Genomic DNA, 22,200 nt, shown 5'->3' on the forward strand with positions numbered 1-22,200 from the left:
GGAGATGTAGGCTGAAAAGTAGCCGCCGTGGATAACGTTGGAATATGTGCAGGTGATCCGTCCCTGCCTGTCTCTTTTTCTCCACTTTGGGCGACCTCCGGCGCGCCGGAGCGGTGGCTCGGCTGCCCGTCTGGAGGCTCTTTCTTTCCCCCTTGGACGGGATTCATGGCCTTTTCCTCCTGGAGGTGGGGAAAATAACGGCGCCGCCGCCAAAGCGAGTGACTCATCGGAGCTAACCTTTTGCAGCAGGAGACGGTCGAGCTTGGAAAGGGCGGCGGGGGGGTCGGGCGGGGAGCGATTCAAGAGAACCGGCGGCGGCGGCGGCGGCATCCGAGTGCCCGCGTCTCCCCAGGCCCCTCCATCGGAAAGGATTAACTTCCCCGAGGATTTTTGTGGTTCCACTCTTTCCTGTCGTTGGCTTGGAGTGAGATCTTGCCTTTAAAGTCACGCAGTGGTGGTTTTCTTTCCTTTTCTATAAGCGAAGTTACCGCAAGCAACACTTGGCCCGTCCACTCAGAAATAAACCACCCCACCCCTTTCCCCAGAAACAAAAGTGAACCCAGGGAGTTTAGCTTAACGCGGTGCGAGAGCAAACAGAAACCAAACTGCCACAGCTTGCCTCGAGCTGCTTGGATCGCCAGCCCAGATGGAAATACATTGTAAGCACGACCCGTTTGCAGCGATGCATAGTAAGTAGAGGCGGCTGGTTCGATTTTTCTCTAGCGCTGCAGGAGCGAGCTGGCCCCCGTGCCGTCGCCCCGCTCGCAGAGCAGCCCGGAGTGTTTATTTCTTTAATTGGGAGTGCCGGAGGGAGGCGGGGGGGCACTGCTGCAGTAGGTGAGATGCCTTCGGGCATCGCTAGGGAGGCACCGCGGTCTTTGACCTGCTCCTCTGTGCAGGGAGCACCGGAGGGCGGGATGGAGACGCGCCGCTCGCAGCCTCCTCCGGTTTAGTCGTGTCCCCCGCGTTTCTGGAGGCGGTTAAACACACGCACACCCCTTGGTTAGGAGTGCGGAGACAGTGAGAACCCCACCGCCTTATCTAGGACACAGTCCAGCTGAAGTTAAGCGTTACCAAGTTTAATTGCTTTCTCTGGGAGGGTTTGAAACATGTCCCTAACTACGACTTCCCACACCGTGGGACTTAAAAAATGGTTCACTTCGACTGGATTGTGCTTATATTAAATTACATAATAGTAATAATAAATAATACTCTTTAGGTGAGCCAAAGAACATGATTTCTAAGTCCTTTAACACAAATTAATTGCTTTAGAGCAGGAAACAAAACCCACAGCAAGACTGAAAGAAGAAAAAAAAACCTCCAATGTTACAGGCACCCTTATTCTAAACTGATTTATCTCAAGCTGGTCTCATTTATTTCAGATCTATCTGCTTTTGCATAAGAACCTAGTTAACAGTAATTAGAAATAGGCACGAGCCTTCCCGTACGTTTTCTTCCTTTTTTTTTTACTTATTCCTTGCATGTTTTCTTCCATTGACCGTTATTCTTTGTGTCAGCCGCGCTCTCCCTCTCCCTCTCCCTCTCCCTCTCCCTCTCTCTCACACACACACACACACACACACACTCTCACACTCACACTCACACACACTCACACACAGAGTGTTTAGGGTTGCCTTAGTTTTTATTTTTCCTGTTTAGTGTGCAAATATGGATTGCACTGGGTAGTGGCCTTAGAAATAACTACCACCATCTAGCTTATTTTATTGCCTTTCTAAAGAATCTCTGAAGTGTTTTGGAAACTTCATCCTTTTTCTATAGAAAATTTGCACCAAACCAAAAAGCAACAAAAAAGTTTAATCTGTGGAATACTGTTGCTAATGTTTCCTTAATATATGTTTCATAAAGAAAAGTGTTCCACCACGTAAAAAAATAAAAATATTTTTCTTCTCAATGTTTTAAAAAAGATCAAATTGGTTAAAATATCAAGATGGAGTAAGGCAGAATGTTTTAAAAGGCCTTAAACATTGGAACTTGGCTGTTTTAAGTTAGTAGGTTGAGTGTAATATGTTTGCTTGAGATTTGTTGTGCTTGAGAGGGTTGGAGGAGATTTATCCATTAACACAATGTTATGTGAAATGACATCTTCTCTCACGGTGAGTTAAACGCCGGATTAGATCCAGAGATTTCAAGGAAATATAGGGTAGAACTAATCGCATTTCCCTTATGCACAGCAGCCTTTTAGCCAAGACGGATTTTCTTTTCTAAATAAAAGTCTATCTGATCTATCTAATCTATCTCTCCATCCATCCATTCATTTTTCTATATAAAACAATTTCAGACTACATCATTAGACACACAATACACACAACACAGAGAAATAAGATTGTAAAATTACCAGGATGTAAAATAATTCTCATATAGAGAAAATGCAGGTGCTGGGGGAGAGGGGGAAGGGATAACAAATTATCTAAAAATGTGTGCGTGAGAGAGAACGGAGACTACTATATTAGACCACAAGCATGTGCATGCAGAGTCTTGCAGAGGAAAGAGGCTTTAAAAATGGACATCAAAAGGAGTGTTCTCTTTCCGCCCCCCAACACTCCTTGAGTTGCCTTTGTGCTAATCTGAAGAGAGAGCATGTGTGGGGAAGCTACCAGGGGACTAAGGGTTTCCTCCATTAACCTAAATAATGATAAATCGATACCTTCTTCAAGAATTTAAGAACAACAAAAACAGACATGAAAGAGGGACCAGCCAGTCCACCCTGAGTTGCTCCCCTGCACGCACGCACGCACGCACACGCGCACACGCGCACACACAAGTAAGTTCCTTCACAATCATGTTATTTCAAGCTGTCCTGGAAAGACATCAGTTGTTGCATTTCATTTTCAAAGTAGTGAGGTGTGGAGAGGAAATGGGGTGAATAGCCTAACTATGCATTAGTGTCACTGCATCCCTCATCAAAAAACATACTTTGTTTTGGAAGGGGCTCTGAAACATTTTAAAATGCACAGACAAACTCATCCCTCCTATGTAGAAAATAAATGAGGTTTTCCCTCCTGACTCAACTCCCACACTGATTTTCTAAACCAGGCACAACCTGGAAGTCTGTACTGTATTCACCTATTTCATATGAATCTATTTTTCGGTTCGCTCTGAAGCAAGACATCTTTTTTGAGCTGGAACTGGATAAACACAATCTCTTAAGCAAAGGGAGGGAGGGATCTCTACAAAGAGAAACACGAAAAGTACTCAGTAGTCTGCAGAAGCCAGCAAAATCACCTTTAGATAAGTTGGTTAGTTCCTGGGCAAGTGAATATGGAGGTTTTTATAGAGCAGCCTCGATGCATGTTTTGGTAGGATGGAAAAACAAACACATTTTCTCCTTAACTATCAGAAGCAGTAAAACATACTGGCAAGAGAAACCTTAATGCACTATGCCCCAGCATAGAAGCATCATGGTAGGAGGAAAAATAGACCTTTGCAGGTGGAAGAAAATCAGAATGGATAGAGTGAGAACCTATCTGTGTTCCTGCTTCTCTCCTTCTATGTATCTTTTCTAGTAATATGCATCTTTAGTTCATTCATCATCTACTTATTTTATATAGGTAAAGCTAGTTAATAGCCAGAGTTTCTAATTTTGCATACTTGAGTTACTTGACAAATTAGGCTGAATTGACCTGGCTTTTCAATTAGCATGACAAGAGCAGGACAGAACGGAAAAGAGATCTTTTCCTTACCAGTAAAAAAGAAGATTAAACCAGACAATCTCTCCAGGATCAACATCTATCATATGTGAGAAAAAACTTGCATCTTGGTTCCCTCTTCCTACCATGAAGTTTTACATTCTTAACACAGTCTTTGGCCATTTGTGCCTGATGTCAGTGTTTTGCAGGTGTTTCAAACAAGAGTTCAGAGTTTTGAGATGGGATAAAAGCCTTTTTGGATGCTGGTAGCACTTTGCAGCATACTCAGCCTGCAGTGGTTGGTTCAAACTATGAAGGGTTGAGTTTCCAAGTCAAAGTCTCAGTTGCTGCAATGTTCAGCATGCCTGCCCTTCCCCATCAAGAACATATAAACCTTATTCTTCATAGACTATGGATAGTCGTATTTTTGGAAGACTAGAGTGCACAGGAAACTGAAAGCTGAAAGAAGAAATTATTCAGTATTATACTGAGAAGAAGCCTATTTTCTTTTTTAGTGCTAAGTCAGGTGAACCTCTTGTGTCAGGGAGACCTTTGAGGATGCATTCCAGATAAATAGCTGCATGTGATTGTAAGGCTAAAATTGCAAAAGATTCCTCTTTAGATGGGGTAGATAAGGCCAAAGTCAAGGTATGGACACATCATAATAAAATCCTGTGCAGTAAAGGAGGATGGAAGTGAATTTCAACGGGCAGTACACAGGCTTCCTGTCTGCCTGAACTGACTTGTCATTTCATTTTTAAAGTCAAATTGAAATACAGATTTTTTAAAGACTGCTAATGAGTTTTCATGCAATGTTTGCAAGTTCTGTTCCTCCAATACTCTTGAGTATTTCCCTACCCACACTTCAGTAAAGATACCAGAACTTGTAATACATCAAACTTTAAAAACTTTGTACCTCAGCAGATTTAATGCTTAAGAACGACTGGCCCTTTTAATGAATACACACTAATCTTTTCCTCCTGTTTTGGAGAGTCTATTTATCTGCTTCTGAGTGTCTTTGAGGAACTAAGGGATAAAAACATTATTAATTGATTAATAATAATAATAGGTACTTAGCTCAGAGATGCATACACATATCTGTATAGAAATATTTAAGGCATGTGTGGATATACACAGTGTAGATTGTTTTATTTAATTAAAGTTTTTATAAACTGTACTTTAGCAGACACCCTCAGAGTGTTGTGGAGATCTGTAATATAGGCTATGTGTATGCACATTTTTAGAAAATGGGAAACCTGGATGCAGAACTCTTGATACTGGCACATGTAGCACACCTTGTGTTCTTAGAATACATGCACACCCAGGTGCGTGCCCACATAACTCACAGCTTCTTTGTGAAAGTTGCTTGAGTAGTGAATTGTACAGTCCAGAAGAGCTTTCCTAGCCTTACTAAATCACTGCCACCTGGTTTCGCTAAGACAGAGGAGTTATCCCAAGAAGATCACCAACCTTGTATTAAGGCTGAACAACAAGCAATATTAGTTGGAGCTGGGCTAACTTATGCCCAAAGGATGAATGACCTGACCTTCTTGGATCTCATGTGTCCTCTGTTTAATGTGCATGGCTGCTCCTTGAAACAATGGAGAAAATCTGACCCATTATTTTTTAAGCACTTCTCCCCCACACACTCTTTGCACATTCTCCCTTAAATTAAACACTGAGAGCTTCTATCTGCTAATGGGGAATTTTTGTCGGATAATAGAGAAGGTATACACCAGAGCATCCCCACGGATGGATCATTTTCTTTTCATTTGAACTAGTTATTCCCTTTCCATCCCATAAATTCCTCCAGCCAGAAAGATGAACGGCATAAATCCGGACTTCACTTTAACTGCCAGCAAGAGACTTTGGAAGGACCTGTGTGGAGCTTCTTTAGTGACGCTTGAATGTTAAATTTTAATGCCCCAGAGCAACTGCAGATCCAGCCCACCAAGAAGAAAAAAATCTGTCAGATTTAGCAGCATCCCACCCTGGCCTTAGTAGGTGAGGGTTGAATTGGCATTCTCTTCAGTCCAGATTGCATTGGAGTGGAAACCCAGATTGCCTGCTTTCTTTTCTTTTCAAGATGGATCAAACCCAAAGTGCTTTCAGCTTGGAACGGAGCTACTGGAGGTGCGGGAGGGGAAAAAGGGAAATCATCTTTCTGGAGAAGAATAGCATGTTCCTCTGTTCCTCTGTGTCTGTCTATAGTGTGTGTGGGGGGAGTGGGTGGGTTAACTTATCTAAAACATTAGCTTGCTTAAACATGATTGCTAATTTGACTGGCCACTAGTCTAGTATTGTGCTCCTATGTTTATTTCTTTATTTTTGCTCAGAAGTTTCAGGCACTGTATAAATCCATGGTGTATAATTCAGGAAAAGCACTATCCACCCCACAGCCTCGCAAACCTTCACTCACATGTAATATTAATCAACTGTTTACTTAGACTCCAACCCTGTGGACAGTTAGGCAGATTACACCACATTGACATCACTGGGATTTAAGCAAGCCAGCATGACATAGGTCTGCAATTATTACTGTCTTTTATTAAAATATTTGAGTGAGGTTGCCCAGGAGGGATTGTCTTCATTATCGGAATTAAAACTGTTTCTTAGCCTTAGTGATCCCTTATATAACAGGATGAGAAAAATTCCCCTTGTTGTTTTCCAGATTTATGTTCCACTCTGTGTCCCCAGTTCCCCTCCCCCTGCCTCTCATATTAATCACCTTCACATTTGGATATTATTTTAATAACAGTCATCTACTGGATGTAATGTTGTTGGCTGGGGGGGGTGTTTGACATGTTACCTTCTTTGTCCTTATTTAAGTAGTCCAGGGGACTCAGTTTTCTTGAGTTCAGTTTACATTGAACAGTCTATCTGTCTCAGCTAGGAACTTGGAATGGTAGACTGCATAACTGCTAGAGTAGGGATATATGACTGTTCAAATGTACTGATAAATCAGACCCCTTTCCAGTCCACTGCAACACTAACTAGGATTTTAAATCAATAGAGATTACATTCCAATGTATAGCTCATCAACACCTGAAAGTATAAAGTCCTTTTGTCTAATTTGACTTTGCAAAGAAATTTGCAATATTGGAAGGTTTTTAGTTATGTAGCCAGTATAGTAAATACTATTTCTGGTAGCACCAAACTCACAGTTGGGGGTAGGTAAAACTATTCTTTCATCATACTGGGCTGTAATTGTTAATTAACTAAAACAGTCCTTCCTTACTTCCTTGTTCAGACAACAGTTTTAAGTTCAAGATGAAGGCGTCAGTTACTGAAACCAACACAAAAACATAAGCATACTCTCTCTCACACACAGAAAGTGTCAAGCTTGATTTTCAGGGCAAAATGTCTTTTAGTCGTATCTATTCAACTGAAACAAATACAAATACTCAGGAAATTTAGTAAGAAGTTGTTCCTTGCTGACTCAAACAGACCTTTATCACGGTTTATATGGGATTAGCATATATTCTGATGGTTTTAGAAGATAAATGCAAAGTCTGCCAGCCTTTATTAAAGGTAAAATTACCGAATTTAAATAAAATGGTTTATATATGTAGCTGATTTGTTTAACATAGAGACAATTTAACTTGTCAACAGATTCTGTATAGTTCAGGCCCTCTGTAAATAGAGCTAGTATTTTTGTTCACTTGTTGCCAATGTTCTTGGTTATTGCAATTACTTGTTTTCAGCATTGCTATTTCCTTATTATAGGTAGCTGGCATGATTAATAATTTGGAGGTTAATTATATTTTCACTTTAAGTTATATGGTATTACATTATGTCCGCATTGATTTTACCCAGTTAACTTCTATTCATCTATCTGGGAACTTTTTCACACAAGTCAAATATTTCACCTTGTTAAAGGAGAGGAGTGAAAAGGCAGACACAGAAAGAATAAACGCAAAGGCTAACTAAGCCAGTTTTTATGGGATCCGAATATTTTCTAAAGCTTCTGTAAACTCTATATACCATCTAGCATTCCATCTAAATATATAGACATATTTCTACAAGACACAATTAAACTGATTTTGAAAGGAAAATTGAATTTTTTGGCAAATCCCATCTTGGATCAAATATGTTAAAATTGGCCACAAAGATAGACTGGCACCCTAATCTAAACATATTAATATGGCAATACATCTCATTTATTTTAATGGTACCTAAAAGTGACTGTGTTGAGGATTTCAGCCTCTTAAATCAGATAGCCATCATTCACAATTTTGCCTTGCTGGAGGATTTCAGAGCTGGCTTAAAAATAACTTTTGAGAGATGATTCTATAAACCAGAGGCCTGATTCTAATGCCACATATTCCTGGGTAATTATTGAAATAATTAGAGTTACACAAGTGTAAAATTGCTATCAGTGTCAAATTAGGTTTCAATAAATAACATTGTTCCTTCTTCTCTCCGCAAATAAACCATAGCCAGCATTTTAGAATGCTGAAACTTTACAGAATGCTGTTTAGAAGTTATTTAGCGGTCAATGATAGAGGGGGCTCCATAGCTGAAACAGGCCTTCTGTAAGGATCTTCTAAACCGTCACAAAAATGTATTTTTTTCTCTGCTTGTTTTTGTTTTTGTTTTGTTTTCCTCCCATATGTTTCAGGACATGGAGGAGTGAATCAGTTAGGGGGTGTTTTTGTGAATGGTCGACCACTCCCTGACGTAGTCCGCCAAAGGATTGTGGAACTTGCCCATCAAGGTGTCAGACCCTGCGACATTTCCAGGCAACTACGGGTCAGTCATGGCTGTGTCAGCAAAATTCTTGGAAGGTAAAAGGATATCAGTGAATCAGTTTGATTCTTAAAGAGAAAATATCCATGCTGTTTGTCTGTTCTAATATTCCACTATAAAAAACAGTTCATCTGGTGACTGGGCAGAATTCTTGAGAGACAACCCAATGGTTGACAAGGATTTCAGAAAAATCCACACATATTTTGCATAAATCAAAGCAAGAAAATATTTCATAGAAATGTTCCTGAAATGAAATTTCATGTTTTGGTATGCTGCCTGCTAAATAGGAGAGCAAATGTGTACATTATGTGCATTATTATGGCAATGTACTGTTCAGTTAAATGCAATGCTAGCCATGTCTGCTCAGAAGTAAGTCCCATTGACTTCACTGGAGTTTACTCCCAGGTAAGTAGAAATAGGATTGCAGCCCAAGAAACATGCTTTTTAAGCATTGAATTTATCATTGTGCAGACATGCTGAACAAAAAAATATTTAACAATGTTTAAGTGGATCAAAATCAATAAACTTAAACATGCTAAACTCTATATTGGATTATGACCTTAGTGTTTCTTCTGATGATTGTAAAACTCAAGCAATCTGAATCAACTTTTATCCATTCACTGGAATTAATGTGCAAGTAGAAAATAAAGGGTAGCATAATGTTAAATGTACGTCAAGTCTATCCATATTTGCTTACAGTAGAAATATGCTAATGTAGCAACACTACAATATTTTGAAATAATAAAGGGTGTAGTTTGTATTGTTTCAGACTGCACTTGACCTAGATCAAAGAACAATATGCTCATAGCTCATGATTTTGAACATCAAGTACAAATATATAGTTTTATTCTGATTAAAAATAACTGCCCAGATATTTTAAGCTGATATAAGTTGAAAATTAGTTCATAGCTATTTGTTACATACTTTTGCAAAAACATATGCTTTCCATCATATTCACGATACATTTTTCCCTATACATAAAGTGCACGGCCCAATAAATGTGTTAGTTTTTAGAGTGTTCTGGAATATCTTTGGAAAAATCTGTATAGGTAATTTTGTTTTCTGTTATTTTTTTCCATTTGTGTACCTTAGAAAAGGTGAAGGTTTTAGTTGCCTTTATTTTGCAATAAGGTGTAATTTAGACTAAAATCCACAAACACTTCCATTGAACTAAAATCCATTGAAAACACAGAGATTTATTTCTGAGTAAATGCCTGTAGGACAGAACTATGTTTCCACACATATGTTTCAGTAGTGTATACATATTTTAACCTCCACTACCACCTCTCTTTTTTCCACATGAAAACACAAACTATTATTCATAGTGCAGTTGTAAAGATTTGTAGCTAGTGTTCTACATAGAAAGTCTCCCTTGAAAGATGTGCACTGTCACATTAATTAGAGCAGAAATCTCATAGAAAGTAATGCAGGTAAATTAAAATTCCTTTATATAAGAGCATCCTTCCATCTCACTCCATGAAGTTCTTTGACTATGAATGTTAAACCTATGCCATTAATATTAACCCTCAAACAAATCTGCACTAAATCTATTCTTCATGGTGTCTTGTTTTTGTGAATCTGTTCTGTTGCTGTACACTTTTGTGGTTGTGAAATCCAGAGAGTAGACCCGGATTTTTTCTATCTTATATCTACTGGACATAATTCCAATTTAGTGGATTAAGTGGAATCAGTCCTGATTTTATACTGTCATGCGTGAAAAGACATGGTAACAAGGTACAGTTCTAAAATGCATTTATTCTGAGGTGTTCAGCTAACTTTGTTGGCTTTGATCTTGAGTACATAACCTCAGGGCTAGGGACTTAAAAGTTGTAATGTATTTGATACATTATTAGCAAGACAAGAGCGCACACTCAAGGAATAGCCTGTTAGAGCCACCAATTTCATTAGGTCTGTGCAATTAGAAATTTTTCTGTTTATTTGTGATGCCACAAAAGGCCATTTGTTTTTGCAGCAATCTTTGGAATTTAAACTAACTGCTGTTTCTTAGTGGCAGTGGTCAGTTTTGCAACAGTCTGCCTTCTCTTCTCCTTCAGCCACTTAGAAGATCACCTAACAGTTTCTGTTACTATCAATTAATAAACTAATAAACAGGATAGTCATTTATCTACCAGAAAGAACATCTAACAGTTTTACTCTTTCTGAATAGATTTGTCACTAGATATATTTGCATTACTATGGAGCTAAGAATTGAGTTCCAGAGCTTTGTCATTTAAGTTGTCAACAATAAATTGGAATTTCATAGCTCATTATTTTCATAACTAATAATTACAGTTGGTAAAATGTCACTGTAATTGGAGTGCACATGCTCTCTCTCCGTCTCTGTGTGTGTGACTAAAAAAATTAAGAGAACCCACATGTAAAATAAACTTGATGCCACAGTTTGGAATTTGCAATATTTATGTTAAACCTTGACAAAAATGAAGTAGCAACAATTGTGAATCATTCAAAGATATAAACATCATCCCCCATCCCCCAGATTTAATAGTGTATTGCTGAGCCTACTATATCAATGTTGATGGTACTTGTGGATATAGCAGGCAAACTGCTGTTGTTAGTATCTGTGGTGGAAATGTATTATGATCCTAGAACAAGACTGAGTGTCATTGGACTGCCCCAATCTTAAATATGGGCTTGGACTGAGGTTGTTTTGATTAAGACTGGAGTTATGACTTCCTCCGTATGTATGTTACCTTGTAATGAGTGCATTTTCATAGTAGAAAGGAAATTATTTGTCATTGATGCAAGTCTGGAAATTTAACCTCTGTGGCATTAGAGGAAAATAAGAATTACTTTAGTCATTGGATCATTTCAGAATCCTGGACTTTTGGAATTTGATCCACTTCTTTTGGTAAGCCCTGTAGTTAGTCTGATGCAGAATCCTGTTGACCCACATTTTTGAACTATAAGTAGTATAGTAGTTTGACCTACTGACAAAATATGCTCTGAGATCAGGTCCACTCGAAATTTGCTTTGTTTGCCCAGTGTTACAACATTCGGCAACAGGGGTTGTGGCCTAGGTGTGAAACTATTAATTGGCTTCTCCCTGGGTTAAATTTCACCACTGTGATTTTTTCACCTGGTGGCTTAGGATAAGCCATTCTTTCACAGTTGCAGCCCACACGCCATCTGTGGTATGGGGATAATAATGCTGACCTACTTTATAGGATTGCTGTTAGGATCCTTTTCTAGGATGCTGTGAAATGTATTAAAACTCTGAAGTGCTATATATAACCTGTAAGTTTATTATCAAGTGCTCCTGAAGTGCTCCTGAACTATTCACTGGGCAGTATCCAGTGTTAACCACAGAGTGGACCCAGTGAATGAGTTAGGTGTGACTAACTCGCATCTTATTCATTTCACTGGGTTTATTCTATGAGTAGCATTGAATGTTACCCATAATTCCAAAACAGAAGGCAACCATCATACAGCAATCAGTGAGGGACAAAGGATGTGGATGAATATGTAGCAAATCTACCATTTTCCATTTCAAAAAACAAATAATAATTAATCCTATGAATAATTTGAAAGTAGGTTTATAAGGATTTTAATATCTATCCCAGTGAAGGTACACTTGCCTCCGCTGAATCTGATTTGCTTCTGTTGGCTTTGATGAGATAAACTGGTTTAAGTGGAAATTCTTTATTTTAACTCAGTTGAGAGGGGCTGATTAAACTGAAGGGTCAGCCTACAAAGACTGTTAAATGACCTATTTCCTATGGAGTATTTTGTCATACAAATATACACTAGTAACTATTTGATGCAGCTCAATGTGTGTGATAGAAATCTTTACACTTAAGTTAATTTCAGTATAACAGAAGACACCGATGAAAAGGTTAAGGTACAATAAAACTTGGTTTGTTTCATCCCTAGCATTGTTCAAACAAGCTAGAATTGAATAGCAAACAATATTCCCAAAGATCAAGTGGGAATAGTAGGACTAGTTAACAAACTATATCACATTGAAATAAACAGCAAGATCATTATTGATTTTAATGGTTCTAGAATTTCAGATTAGTGTCTTGCCATCCAGATTATCAAAGATATTAGGATTGACCGCAAAGTACCCAAGGAGAGATTTCAGTTGTAAAAAATGTGTAGCTTCATGAATTTATGGACCTTAAATTATAGCCAGATGCTTGGTCCGAATATCAGTTGTGTCTCACATTCATTCATTCATTCATTCATTGCATTTGTATGCTGCCCAATTGTAGCACAGCACATAGGAAACAAAATGTAAATTCATCTTATTTTAATATGACTTGGGTGTGTTAGCTTTTTGAAAAATTCCTGAAAGTATGGCTTTGTGACCTTATTCATTAGGGATACTTTGGTTAGCTAAAATTGCAGTATAGAGCATGGTGTACACATCACTGGCTTTTCTTTGTTTGGATTCTCTGTTGAGTGTCTTCTGGTTTGTTTTCATGCCAGTTCTCAACAATATGAGTCCAGAGACCCAGGTAGTCTCTGCTGTAGTTTATAACAGCTGAGTGCAAGACTCAAAATCTCCGTACTACCAAATATTCCTCCAGTATTACCTCATTCATTTTATTTGAGCCTGTGTGGGGAAAGTGCTTGGTAGATCCTATTTGCAGTTTTGTTACTGAATTGCACTTGTTACAGAAGAGAACAGCCTTTAAATACAGCTTATTGATAGCCCAGAAGGTCTTAGTGGTAAAGGTTGTAGTTTGAAAAAGAGGAAACAATGGGCTTTCTCTATACCCATAGAAGAGCAGTTAGGAAAAAAAATAGTTTTGCACTGCACAGCTAGGAATGAAAAAAGAATGTAAAAAAGAATTAACGTTGATGCATTTGTTTTGACTACACTTTTTTTTCATGATATTATTTACCACTTAGTTCCAAAAATTCTGGCAAGCCTTCCACAGCAATTTACTACAGTGGAAATATAAAATTAAATTAAATGTTAATGATAATTTATGTTATTGTTGCTTCTGTCACAAACTCATAATGCATATTTTCATTTAATTTTCAATTCTATTTGGTTCTTTAAACTCAATATTTTTATTGTCATGTGGCCATGTGGGCAACCACGTGCATATTCACACACATTATTGTATATAAAATAGTGTATAATAGCAAGAAACGGGCATGAATTAGGTGAAATTAAAATATACTTTTAAGTCGTATTGGTTTATTGTGGGTGAATTAAGCACAAGTTGAAATCCTTCCAGTTGAAATCTGTGCAATTTAATTTGGTTTGGTCTTTATGTCTTATAATTTCCATAATGTTAGAATGTATAATAGTCATATCTATTGAAAAAACCTTTCTGTGAAATGATTCTAAATACATATGTATATATATATATTTCTTTCCTGAAATTTCACCCTAGGTACTATGAGACTGGAAGCATTAAGCCTGGAGTTATTGGGGGGTCAAAACCAAAGGTCGCCACACCCAAAGTAGTAGAAAAAATTGCAGAATATAAACGCCAAAACCCCACCATGTTTGCCTGGGAGATCAGGGACAGACTTTTAGCAGAGCGAGTGTGTGATAATGACACGGTGCCCAGCGTTAGCTCAATTAACAGGTAAGAATCTTCTGGCAGTATGAAGGAGATCCTTTTGGTAATGTATACTGTAATTATCAGATACTGTTACAAAACTATTTTGATTATTTACAAAGTTGTTCATATGTACAAAATGTAGATGTGGGAATGCATATGGTAGGTTTTCCATTTAATGCTTGGTGTACATACCATTATGGGGCAATATGAAATTTTATCCCCACAGAAGTATTAAAGCCTCAGTCCTGAATGTCCCTTTTCCTATCCCCATCTCCTCTCTCATACTCTGAAATGTGAGAATTAGGAGGAACAAAACTGGTAACCTTCTCTTGGAATTTAATGGAAAATATTGTGAATTTAGAACTCTGGAATATGGACTGGAACATGAGGAAGGCTTAGTCTTGGTACCAGGACAAAGACCAAGTGACCACATTTCTTCTAGATTATCCTTTCTCCTTTATTATAAATTTATTGAAAGTAAACTTGAGCAAACTAGCAGTGAATCTACTGATAACCAGCAACAAATGTTGGAGAACCTGGAGTTTATTGGCCTCTGCAATGTGGTTATTAAATCTTACATATCATTAATTCTAATTATTAATTTTGTAAAATACATTGGGAAACTTGCATATAAAGTGCAATCTTAGGCTTTGGAAATTGTAACCATCCAGTGCATGAACAGTCATGATTATGAATAGAATGCCAATTAACTGATTTTTCTCAAGAAGCTGTCACTGTCTCAATGTGTATAATTGTAGTTACTACATTCCTCCATTCCCTGTTCCAAGGTATGTATTTCATGAGAGAGCTGAAACATTGTTGGACTGTGACCTGCAATCATTTATTCCATAGTTGTTGCTCCAAATAGATGTTCTGCAGGTCATATCACTTGTGAATTATAATGTTAATTCCTGAGGCACAAAATGTGTTTAGTATTAAAGGCTGTGGTATGGTTCAAAGCTGGACTGAAATTCTGATTTCAGTCTTTTCTGTTCCCCTCCAAGCCGGTAGGGTGTTTGAGACTCCTCTGTGCCATTTTAGAGGATTTTGGTGTGTGCATTCAGCCTTCAGGATGAGTCAAGCTTAACAGGTACTGCTGAAAGTCCCAAGCTTAGCCTTTTCCCTTTACATAAGGCAAAGAAAACTTGTATTTGCTGAAGATGCTCATATATAGCATTTGTGTCATGAAACCTTCTGTCATACTGTAGTGTTTTCATACCTGCAGTATTTTGTACTGAAATATATGTGAGCTGAATTTTTAAAATGATAAAGTCTGTTTTATATTTAGAGAACCCACCACACATATATAACATTGTATATTATAAACAACGAACTTGAATATACTTTCCATACAACTTCACTTACATTTTCTCAGTTTAGTGAATGATACAATTCCATTTGTACTGATTGATGCATAATAAAGAGTTGAATTATTTCATATATCTATTTAAAGATTCAGACAGCTTTGGTATTGTGATTAAACATTTAACAATTTCCCATATGATTAAAAACAGACAAAGATGAAAAGGTCAGGACACAAACAGAAAATCTGCCCATTTTTTTTTGTGGAATTTCATGTTTTTCACTGTGTATTTTGCAGTGAAAATATACAGCTTCATGAGTATTAATTATCTGAAGAAAAATATTTACATTTATATCCCATTGAAATCATTGAGACTACCCAGTCCTAATTCAGTCCCATCAAATTCAGTAGATGTAAAGTGAAACTAACTTTGCTTTCAGTCCAACTGTTAATTATAGTACCATTCAGAACAATCAAAGTGGACTTTGAAATCACAAGCCTTAACCAGAAGTGCTGATGTAGGGACGACAGAGCATAACTATCTGCACTTTCCAGATCTGGGGTATTTTAATATGCTTTAGTATATTCACATGGTTTCTGCTTCCACTGCTGTGAGCACTGTGGGATTGTGGGCAAATTAAATGTTTCTGAGGTGTTCAGCTGGATGAAACGGTATAATTTTTGCATATTGCACACACAGTTAGGAAGAATGTTTGGCCAAACCTGAAATGTAAAATAACAGCTTGACCTACACCCAATTAAGAGAAAATGGAGGAACTTAAGCCAATTTAGTCCCATTGATGCCACTGCAGAGTTGCTGGCAGAATTCTAAATATTTCTGAGTTTTGGTTTGAGCTGCTTGAATTCATTTTTGCCTGAAAAGAATATTTATAATTTATTCTTTCCAGAAATGATAGGCTCTCCTCTGCAATCAGCCTTCCTCTTACAAGATACACATCCCATAACAAGTACTTACTTACATGGAAGCAAGTTCTGCAGGATTCAGTGAGACTTACTCCCATCCATGCAGGATTGCTCACATAACTTCACTTCTTATTTAACTTTTCAGTTGATGTTTCTGCTAGTCTGCTCTTACCAAAGTTATTAATGGAGAATACTTCATATAATAACAAAGTTCTCTGGACTGTAAAATAGACTTGCTGCTATCTTCACCTTTGTCTTGTCTTCATTTTATAGTAGGGATTTTGGAGGATTGATTCCCCTTCTGCTACTCTTTCTGGAATAACATAAGTAAATAGACAGGTCTTCCCCCAAGGAACTTACAATCTAAAGCTATGTAGCGATGGGAAGCAACAAGTCCAGGGGGAATTTCCTTATTACACGTATGCCCATATGGTTATATTGCATATGGATGCATTAATGTTTTTATGTATGGTCATTATCTCCCATCCAAGTTGCTTAGAGGACTAGATTGCGTAGTCTTAGCAATAGAAATGTGTCATGCGACCTGTGATTTATTTTGGGGCTTAACAGGGCAGGGCAAGGCAAACACAAGATGAGTGAGGAATAAATGTAGTAGCTTGTGTGTTCCATTTTCTCCTTTGCAAAATATTTAATGATATATCTAATGCATTTGCATACCTTTTGCAATATAATCTGTTTGCATATGCTGAGGACAAGCAATAGGAGAAGACTGATCCTTGCTGCGCTATCATCTTATGAGAATCCAGCACTTGAATCCAGTATCTCAGTGGTCATAGCTGGAAGCAGAATATTGGGACAGATGGAACTTTAGAATTAACTTGCAAGGGAGTTCTAGTGGCTCTATTAAATTGGTGTCCTTCCATTAAAAGAACATCTTAAAATGATGGGAGGTGGCATAGGTGGCAATAATATTGCCCTCTCCTCTGTTCTGCTGATGCAGGCCTCTAGTTTGATATTGGAAAATGATTAGCAGTAAAATGGAGGATAAGTAAGCAAAACTGATTGGTCCAGTATACATGAGGTAAAACCCTACAGCAGTGGCTAGTATATATCTATCTGTCCTGTATATGTGAGGGGCTTAAGCAGAATTTGATATATTGCCTATTGCTCACCTTTAGGGGAAAAAAGTATGAAAATTAGCTGTGAGCATTGCTATTAGATCTACCCAAAGAGGCTGAGATTGTTAGCTTCCTTTCTTTTACCTCTGCTGAAAAATGGAAAACTCTGGCACCATGTTAACTTTGATTTCCAAGTGTAGCTTATACTTATGTCTAAGAAGTTCATTATGTGGAAGTTAAAATGCACCAAAATCAATGGAATTAGGAGTCAGTAATGTGTTTGGAATTGAAGTATTAGAAGTTGCTTGTTCTATCTTTTCAATTCATTCCTCTAGATCTGGTATTCACAGCAGGGTCCGGTTCTACTCCAATAATTGATAAAACACAGTGCAGGCTCAGCTGGGCCTCTGCATACATTCTTTGTCTGCTGTGGAGTAAAAAAATGTTTGCAGGATGACAAGTAAACTTGAATTCACCCCTAGTGAATGAAGAGTTTTACAGTTCTCAGATGATAAAGTACAAGCAGGGAGACAGAAGCAGACAGACAGATGTGGGCACATACAGACACAGAGAAAGAGAGTGTGCTTTTATTGTCATTACTATTGTTATTATTTCTATTGTTATTTTTATATTACCCCGTAGCTGACCTTCTCTTATGAACTAACTGTACCGTTTACAGTTTCTAGGCAAGGGCAAGTTTAGCGTTCCTTGCAGGAGTTAAATATACCAACATTAAGGGCTATGTCTCTTTTCACCAAACACTTACTTTTTCATCATATGAAAAGTACTGCTGAGACATTTAAAAAATTCTACAAGGAGAATACATTGAGAAGTTTGTGGGGGCAAAGGAAAGGAAAACAGTTTCCCTGTTCTGTGAAAACCTAATGCGATACAGCCATTTGTTATTCAGGGATGAGTCATACTGTAGGTGGCACTCATGTTTGTCCTATAGTGCTTTAGGTATTGAATGTGAAGTGAAAATACTTCTCTGTGCACCTGGAGTGGATGCACACCAGGGAGTTGTTGCCATCAGTGGCTTCCCAGTAATTTCATTCCCCACTGGACATGCTCCCCATAATGATCCACAGCAAACTTCTATGTGAAGGATCAAGAGGAAACCACCCACTCGAGGTATCAGTGGGGAGCCACTCACCTACGAAGAACTCCTACAGGTCGCCAAATCCACAGGGGCTAAAGTATTTGGGCAGTGAAAAAAGCTATATCCTACGTGAAGGCAACTCTTCCCCTTTAGACCTACTAATATCCACAGTGACTTCTTTATCATATGATATGTCTAGATAGACAGATAAACATGTGAGAACTTCCTGCTGCCTAAATAGGAAGTGGAAGGGAAAATACTAATGTACATAATACATTTATAATCTGAAAAATGGTCCTTCTGCTTAATGTCATAAAACAAGATGTTGATACATCTCCAGAATGCCTGGAAGTCACCACCGCTGATGAAAGAACTCTACCTCCCTCTGTCCCCAGTCCTACATATGGAAGGAGGTGCTCTCTGTACTCCCATGCACTTCTGTCTTAAACCTCCCAGTGCTGAGCTCTAGCACTGAAGGAAGGGGAAAGAATGACTGAAGTCCTGTCAGTCCGTGGCTTAAATTATGTGCTGGGAGGAAGACCTTGCAGCAGCTTTCCACTGAGCCCCATGTAAATGCCAGCATGAACACTCACCTGCTTGGTTCCCGTGGCCAAGTATTCATACATAATGATCCCACTGGTACAGGTTATATGGGTCGGTCACATGTTGAGGCATAGCTGATGGGAAACAAGCCTAGTGATTTGCAGCAGTGCGAGTGACACCTTCTGAGCTTCTTCCAGCTGACTGTGGCACAAAACTTCCAAAAGGAAAGCCACTATGCCATTCCAGCAGAATTCAGAAGTCAAGACTCTCTTCTCTAGTTGGAAATGATCAGCAATGGACTCCTGCTACTTTTTTAATTAATACATTCTCTATTTTCATAACGTATTAATTCATACCTTGTACCACCTTACGTGGTAACTAATTGAAGTATCCTAAAAGTTCCTGCTGCCCCTCTGCCCTTACCTTGCTGCTCTTATTTTTCAGTCTTCCGGTCAGCTGTTCTGAAGGTGTATAATTGTATCACTGTGCCAGGTGTGGTCAGATCCACTCAGTTATCCAGGATGCAAAGATACCGGGGAATTTACACAGGCTCTGCCTGAGGCTTGGCTTTGGTCTTGCATTCTTACAACCTAGAGCTACGCCCAAACAACTTGTGCCTCAAAGAGAAAAGTATTTAAAACAACAGTAGATGTTATTGTGTGAATATACCAAACACACACAAAAAACCCCCCCAAACTAGGTGATAACCAGGCAAAAGCTGGAAATGTGGCTAGTTACCTACCCACAGAGGAAATCATCAGCCCATAAGCTGCCGGCTGAAATATATTAAAGCGGGCATCTATATGGTGCAGAGAATTATGTCAATTAATGGTATACTGTTTGAGTAAAGACCACTCTGTGGTGAGTGCATCAATCTTGTTCTTTTTTAAATCAATGGCAAAATTCCCATCTATGCCACTAAGAAAAGGCATAAGAGTTCACCTCCTTTTTTTACAGTTCTTCATATGTCTCCACTGTGGATTTTCTATTGTAAGAATCTTATTTATTCTATATTAACTTTCCTTCCCTGTCTATCTCCACATGAATGGATGCCCTAAAATCTGCTGTACATTTAATTTTTACATTTAATACATGTAGAAATGGGAAACATTAAAGGACCTGGCTGTGCTGGCATCAGTAAATATTTTGAAACTAGGAATGCAGCCAAATATATATCAGATTAAATAAAGTGGTGTAAAATCTTAATTTGTGGTGCTGTGAATTGTTAGTGCACTTGTACATATTGTACTTCAGTGGGAGTGAACCCAGAGGAAACACAAGAGAAATACCTAGTTAGTAATAATGGGGTATTTCCTGTTGTGGGGTTGGAGGCATCATAGCCGTTTTGACTGGATTAGCGCAAGTGCTGCTAGCACATCATGTCTCATGCCAAAGCACCAATCACCCGTAAACCCACACCAATTGCCACATTTTGCTTCAAAGGTGATGAAATTCATCATATTTAAGTCCCATTCAAATAAACAAGGCAAGATGTTAACTATTGCTAATAATATATAGCTACAACTTGTTTAAGGCTTATTGGTATCTGTGGGATTTATGCGCAGTTCAACTTTCTGTGGATTAGAGGTGGCGGGGATCAGGGTGGGTATATTTGTGCAGAAATGACATCTTACATTTGAGCTCTAGATTTATTCTTTGCATTTGCTCAGCTGCCGTTCTTTTACTTTATTTTGATGGGACAGTATCATTTATGTTACAGCGAATGTCTAAACCTTTGAGTATGGCGACATTCACATGGGAATGTACGCAATTCCAGATTAATATTGTGAATATCTTAAAACAGATATATATTTCCCAGTTTTTTCAGTAGTGACTGATATCACATGTAGTTAATTCTCAGCATCACCTGGCTTTTCAGATATTCACAAATTATATTTGGGAAATACAAAAGTAATTAATTGAAATCATTTGCATGCAGTCTCATCATGCTTAATTATGTTGCACAGCTAATTTGTTTTCTATTGTTGTATACCTAATAGTAAGTAGCCATTTGTCTATTATGCAGGATTATACGAACAAAGGTACAGCAACCACCCAACCAACAAGTTCCAGCCTCCAGTCACAGCATAGGTAAGGGAAACTTACATATATATATATATATGGCAATTCATTCTAAAGAACTTTTAATCACTCTTATGGGCAGATAATTCTGCACAGAACACTTCAGCACACGTACTAATGCACCTTCTTTGTCATTCTCCAAGGGCTGAACATGGTAAATGAATTTTATAAATACTGTTAAAAGGTTTTGAATTTTACTGATTATTATGATAAATAGCTTTCACCATGAGACAGAAAATTGAAATCTAAACCAAAAAAAAAAAAATCATCCCACTAATGGGGGACTATAGAATGTCAGATAATTAAAGTAATAAATCAAGAAAGGGATAGTTATTCATAACATTTTCTGCATCATTAGTCAGTAAGTAGTTTTGAATGTGTTTTTTTCTTCTATCAACCAACCCTTCCATAATTCTTTGTGCACTTGCAATTTTGAGTGAAGAGGTAGCAAAACTTTTAAAACTTTCCTCTGCTTCCCCCACCCCCACTTCATTTTTCTTTCCTACTTCAGATTCATATCATCTAACTCTAGTTATTGAAGAGTGATGGAGTTTGTATCAGGTTGAGTTTTATTTTCCTGGTGTGTCTCTGACACAGGAGCATAAACTTGCTTATAATTAATTCAGTGAAGTCAAACTACCTGTATAATATATTCTAATCAATGTAGTCCTACTGAACCAAATGTGGGAAAGTGAAGTACTTCTGCTCAGTGGGGTTGTGAAGCAGGGTTCCACAGCCTGGCATTGCATGATTTTCACTGCCTCTTTTCACTTTAAAAACAACAAACTCTCTGAACTCACTAAATTTGATTTGGATTTTAACACCACTTCAGTTTTTTCTGAGCTGTAATTTTTAAAATTTCATTTCATGTATTGCATTTTTCTACTGAAGCTGTCTGAGTAGTTCACATTATGTTTCAAATTCAAACAGCCTAATCCATAATCCAGCAAAACTGAAGTGCTTGGATTTAAACCAGTTTAATTTCTTTGATTTCCACTACAGCTGAACTGGTTTAATTTTGAATACTTTTGCTTAAATATGAACTTGAGCTACATGGAAGTGATCCTCAATGTTCTTATTTTGAAATAGCCCACCCACAAGCTAGATCTATATTTTAGACTCTTTAGTGACCTCCATATATTAAAAGGCAATTTTATTCCATGGTACAGGACTGTGGACAAATTGCAGTGGTCAAACCCAGCTTTGCATGAGTGGAAGACAGCCAATACAG

General features: G+C 38.0%; 1 protein-coding gene across 2 annotated transcripts in view; it reads left to right on the top strand.

Annotated features, from left to right (window-relative positions):
* Positions 1–646: 646 nt before the first annotated feature.
* PAX5 (paired box 5) overlaps positions 647–22,200 on the top strand; it is a 242,295-nt gene continuing 220,741 nt past the window's right edge. For both annotated transcript variants that reach the window (XM_044439545.1, XM_044439546.1), the window contains exons 1-4: positions 647–689; positions 8,269–8,434; positions 13,766–13,963; positions 20,914–20,978. In XM_044439545.1, the coding sequence (XP_044295480.1) occupies positions 647–689; positions 8,269–8,434; positions 13,766–13,963; positions 20,914–20,978 (472 nt within the window). The remainder of the gene's footprint in view (positions 690–8,268; positions 8,435–13,765; positions 13,964–20,913; positions 20,979–22,200) is intronic.

Source organism: Varanus komodoensis, unplaced genomic scaffold, assembly GCF_004798865.1.
Source record: "Varanus komodoensis strain SLA01 unplaced genomic scaffold, ASM479886v1 scaffold35, whole genome shotgun sequence".
Taxonomy (NCBI): domain Eukaryota; kingdom Metazoa; phylum Chordata; class Lepidosauria; order Squamata; family Varanidae; genus Varanus; species Varanus komodoensis.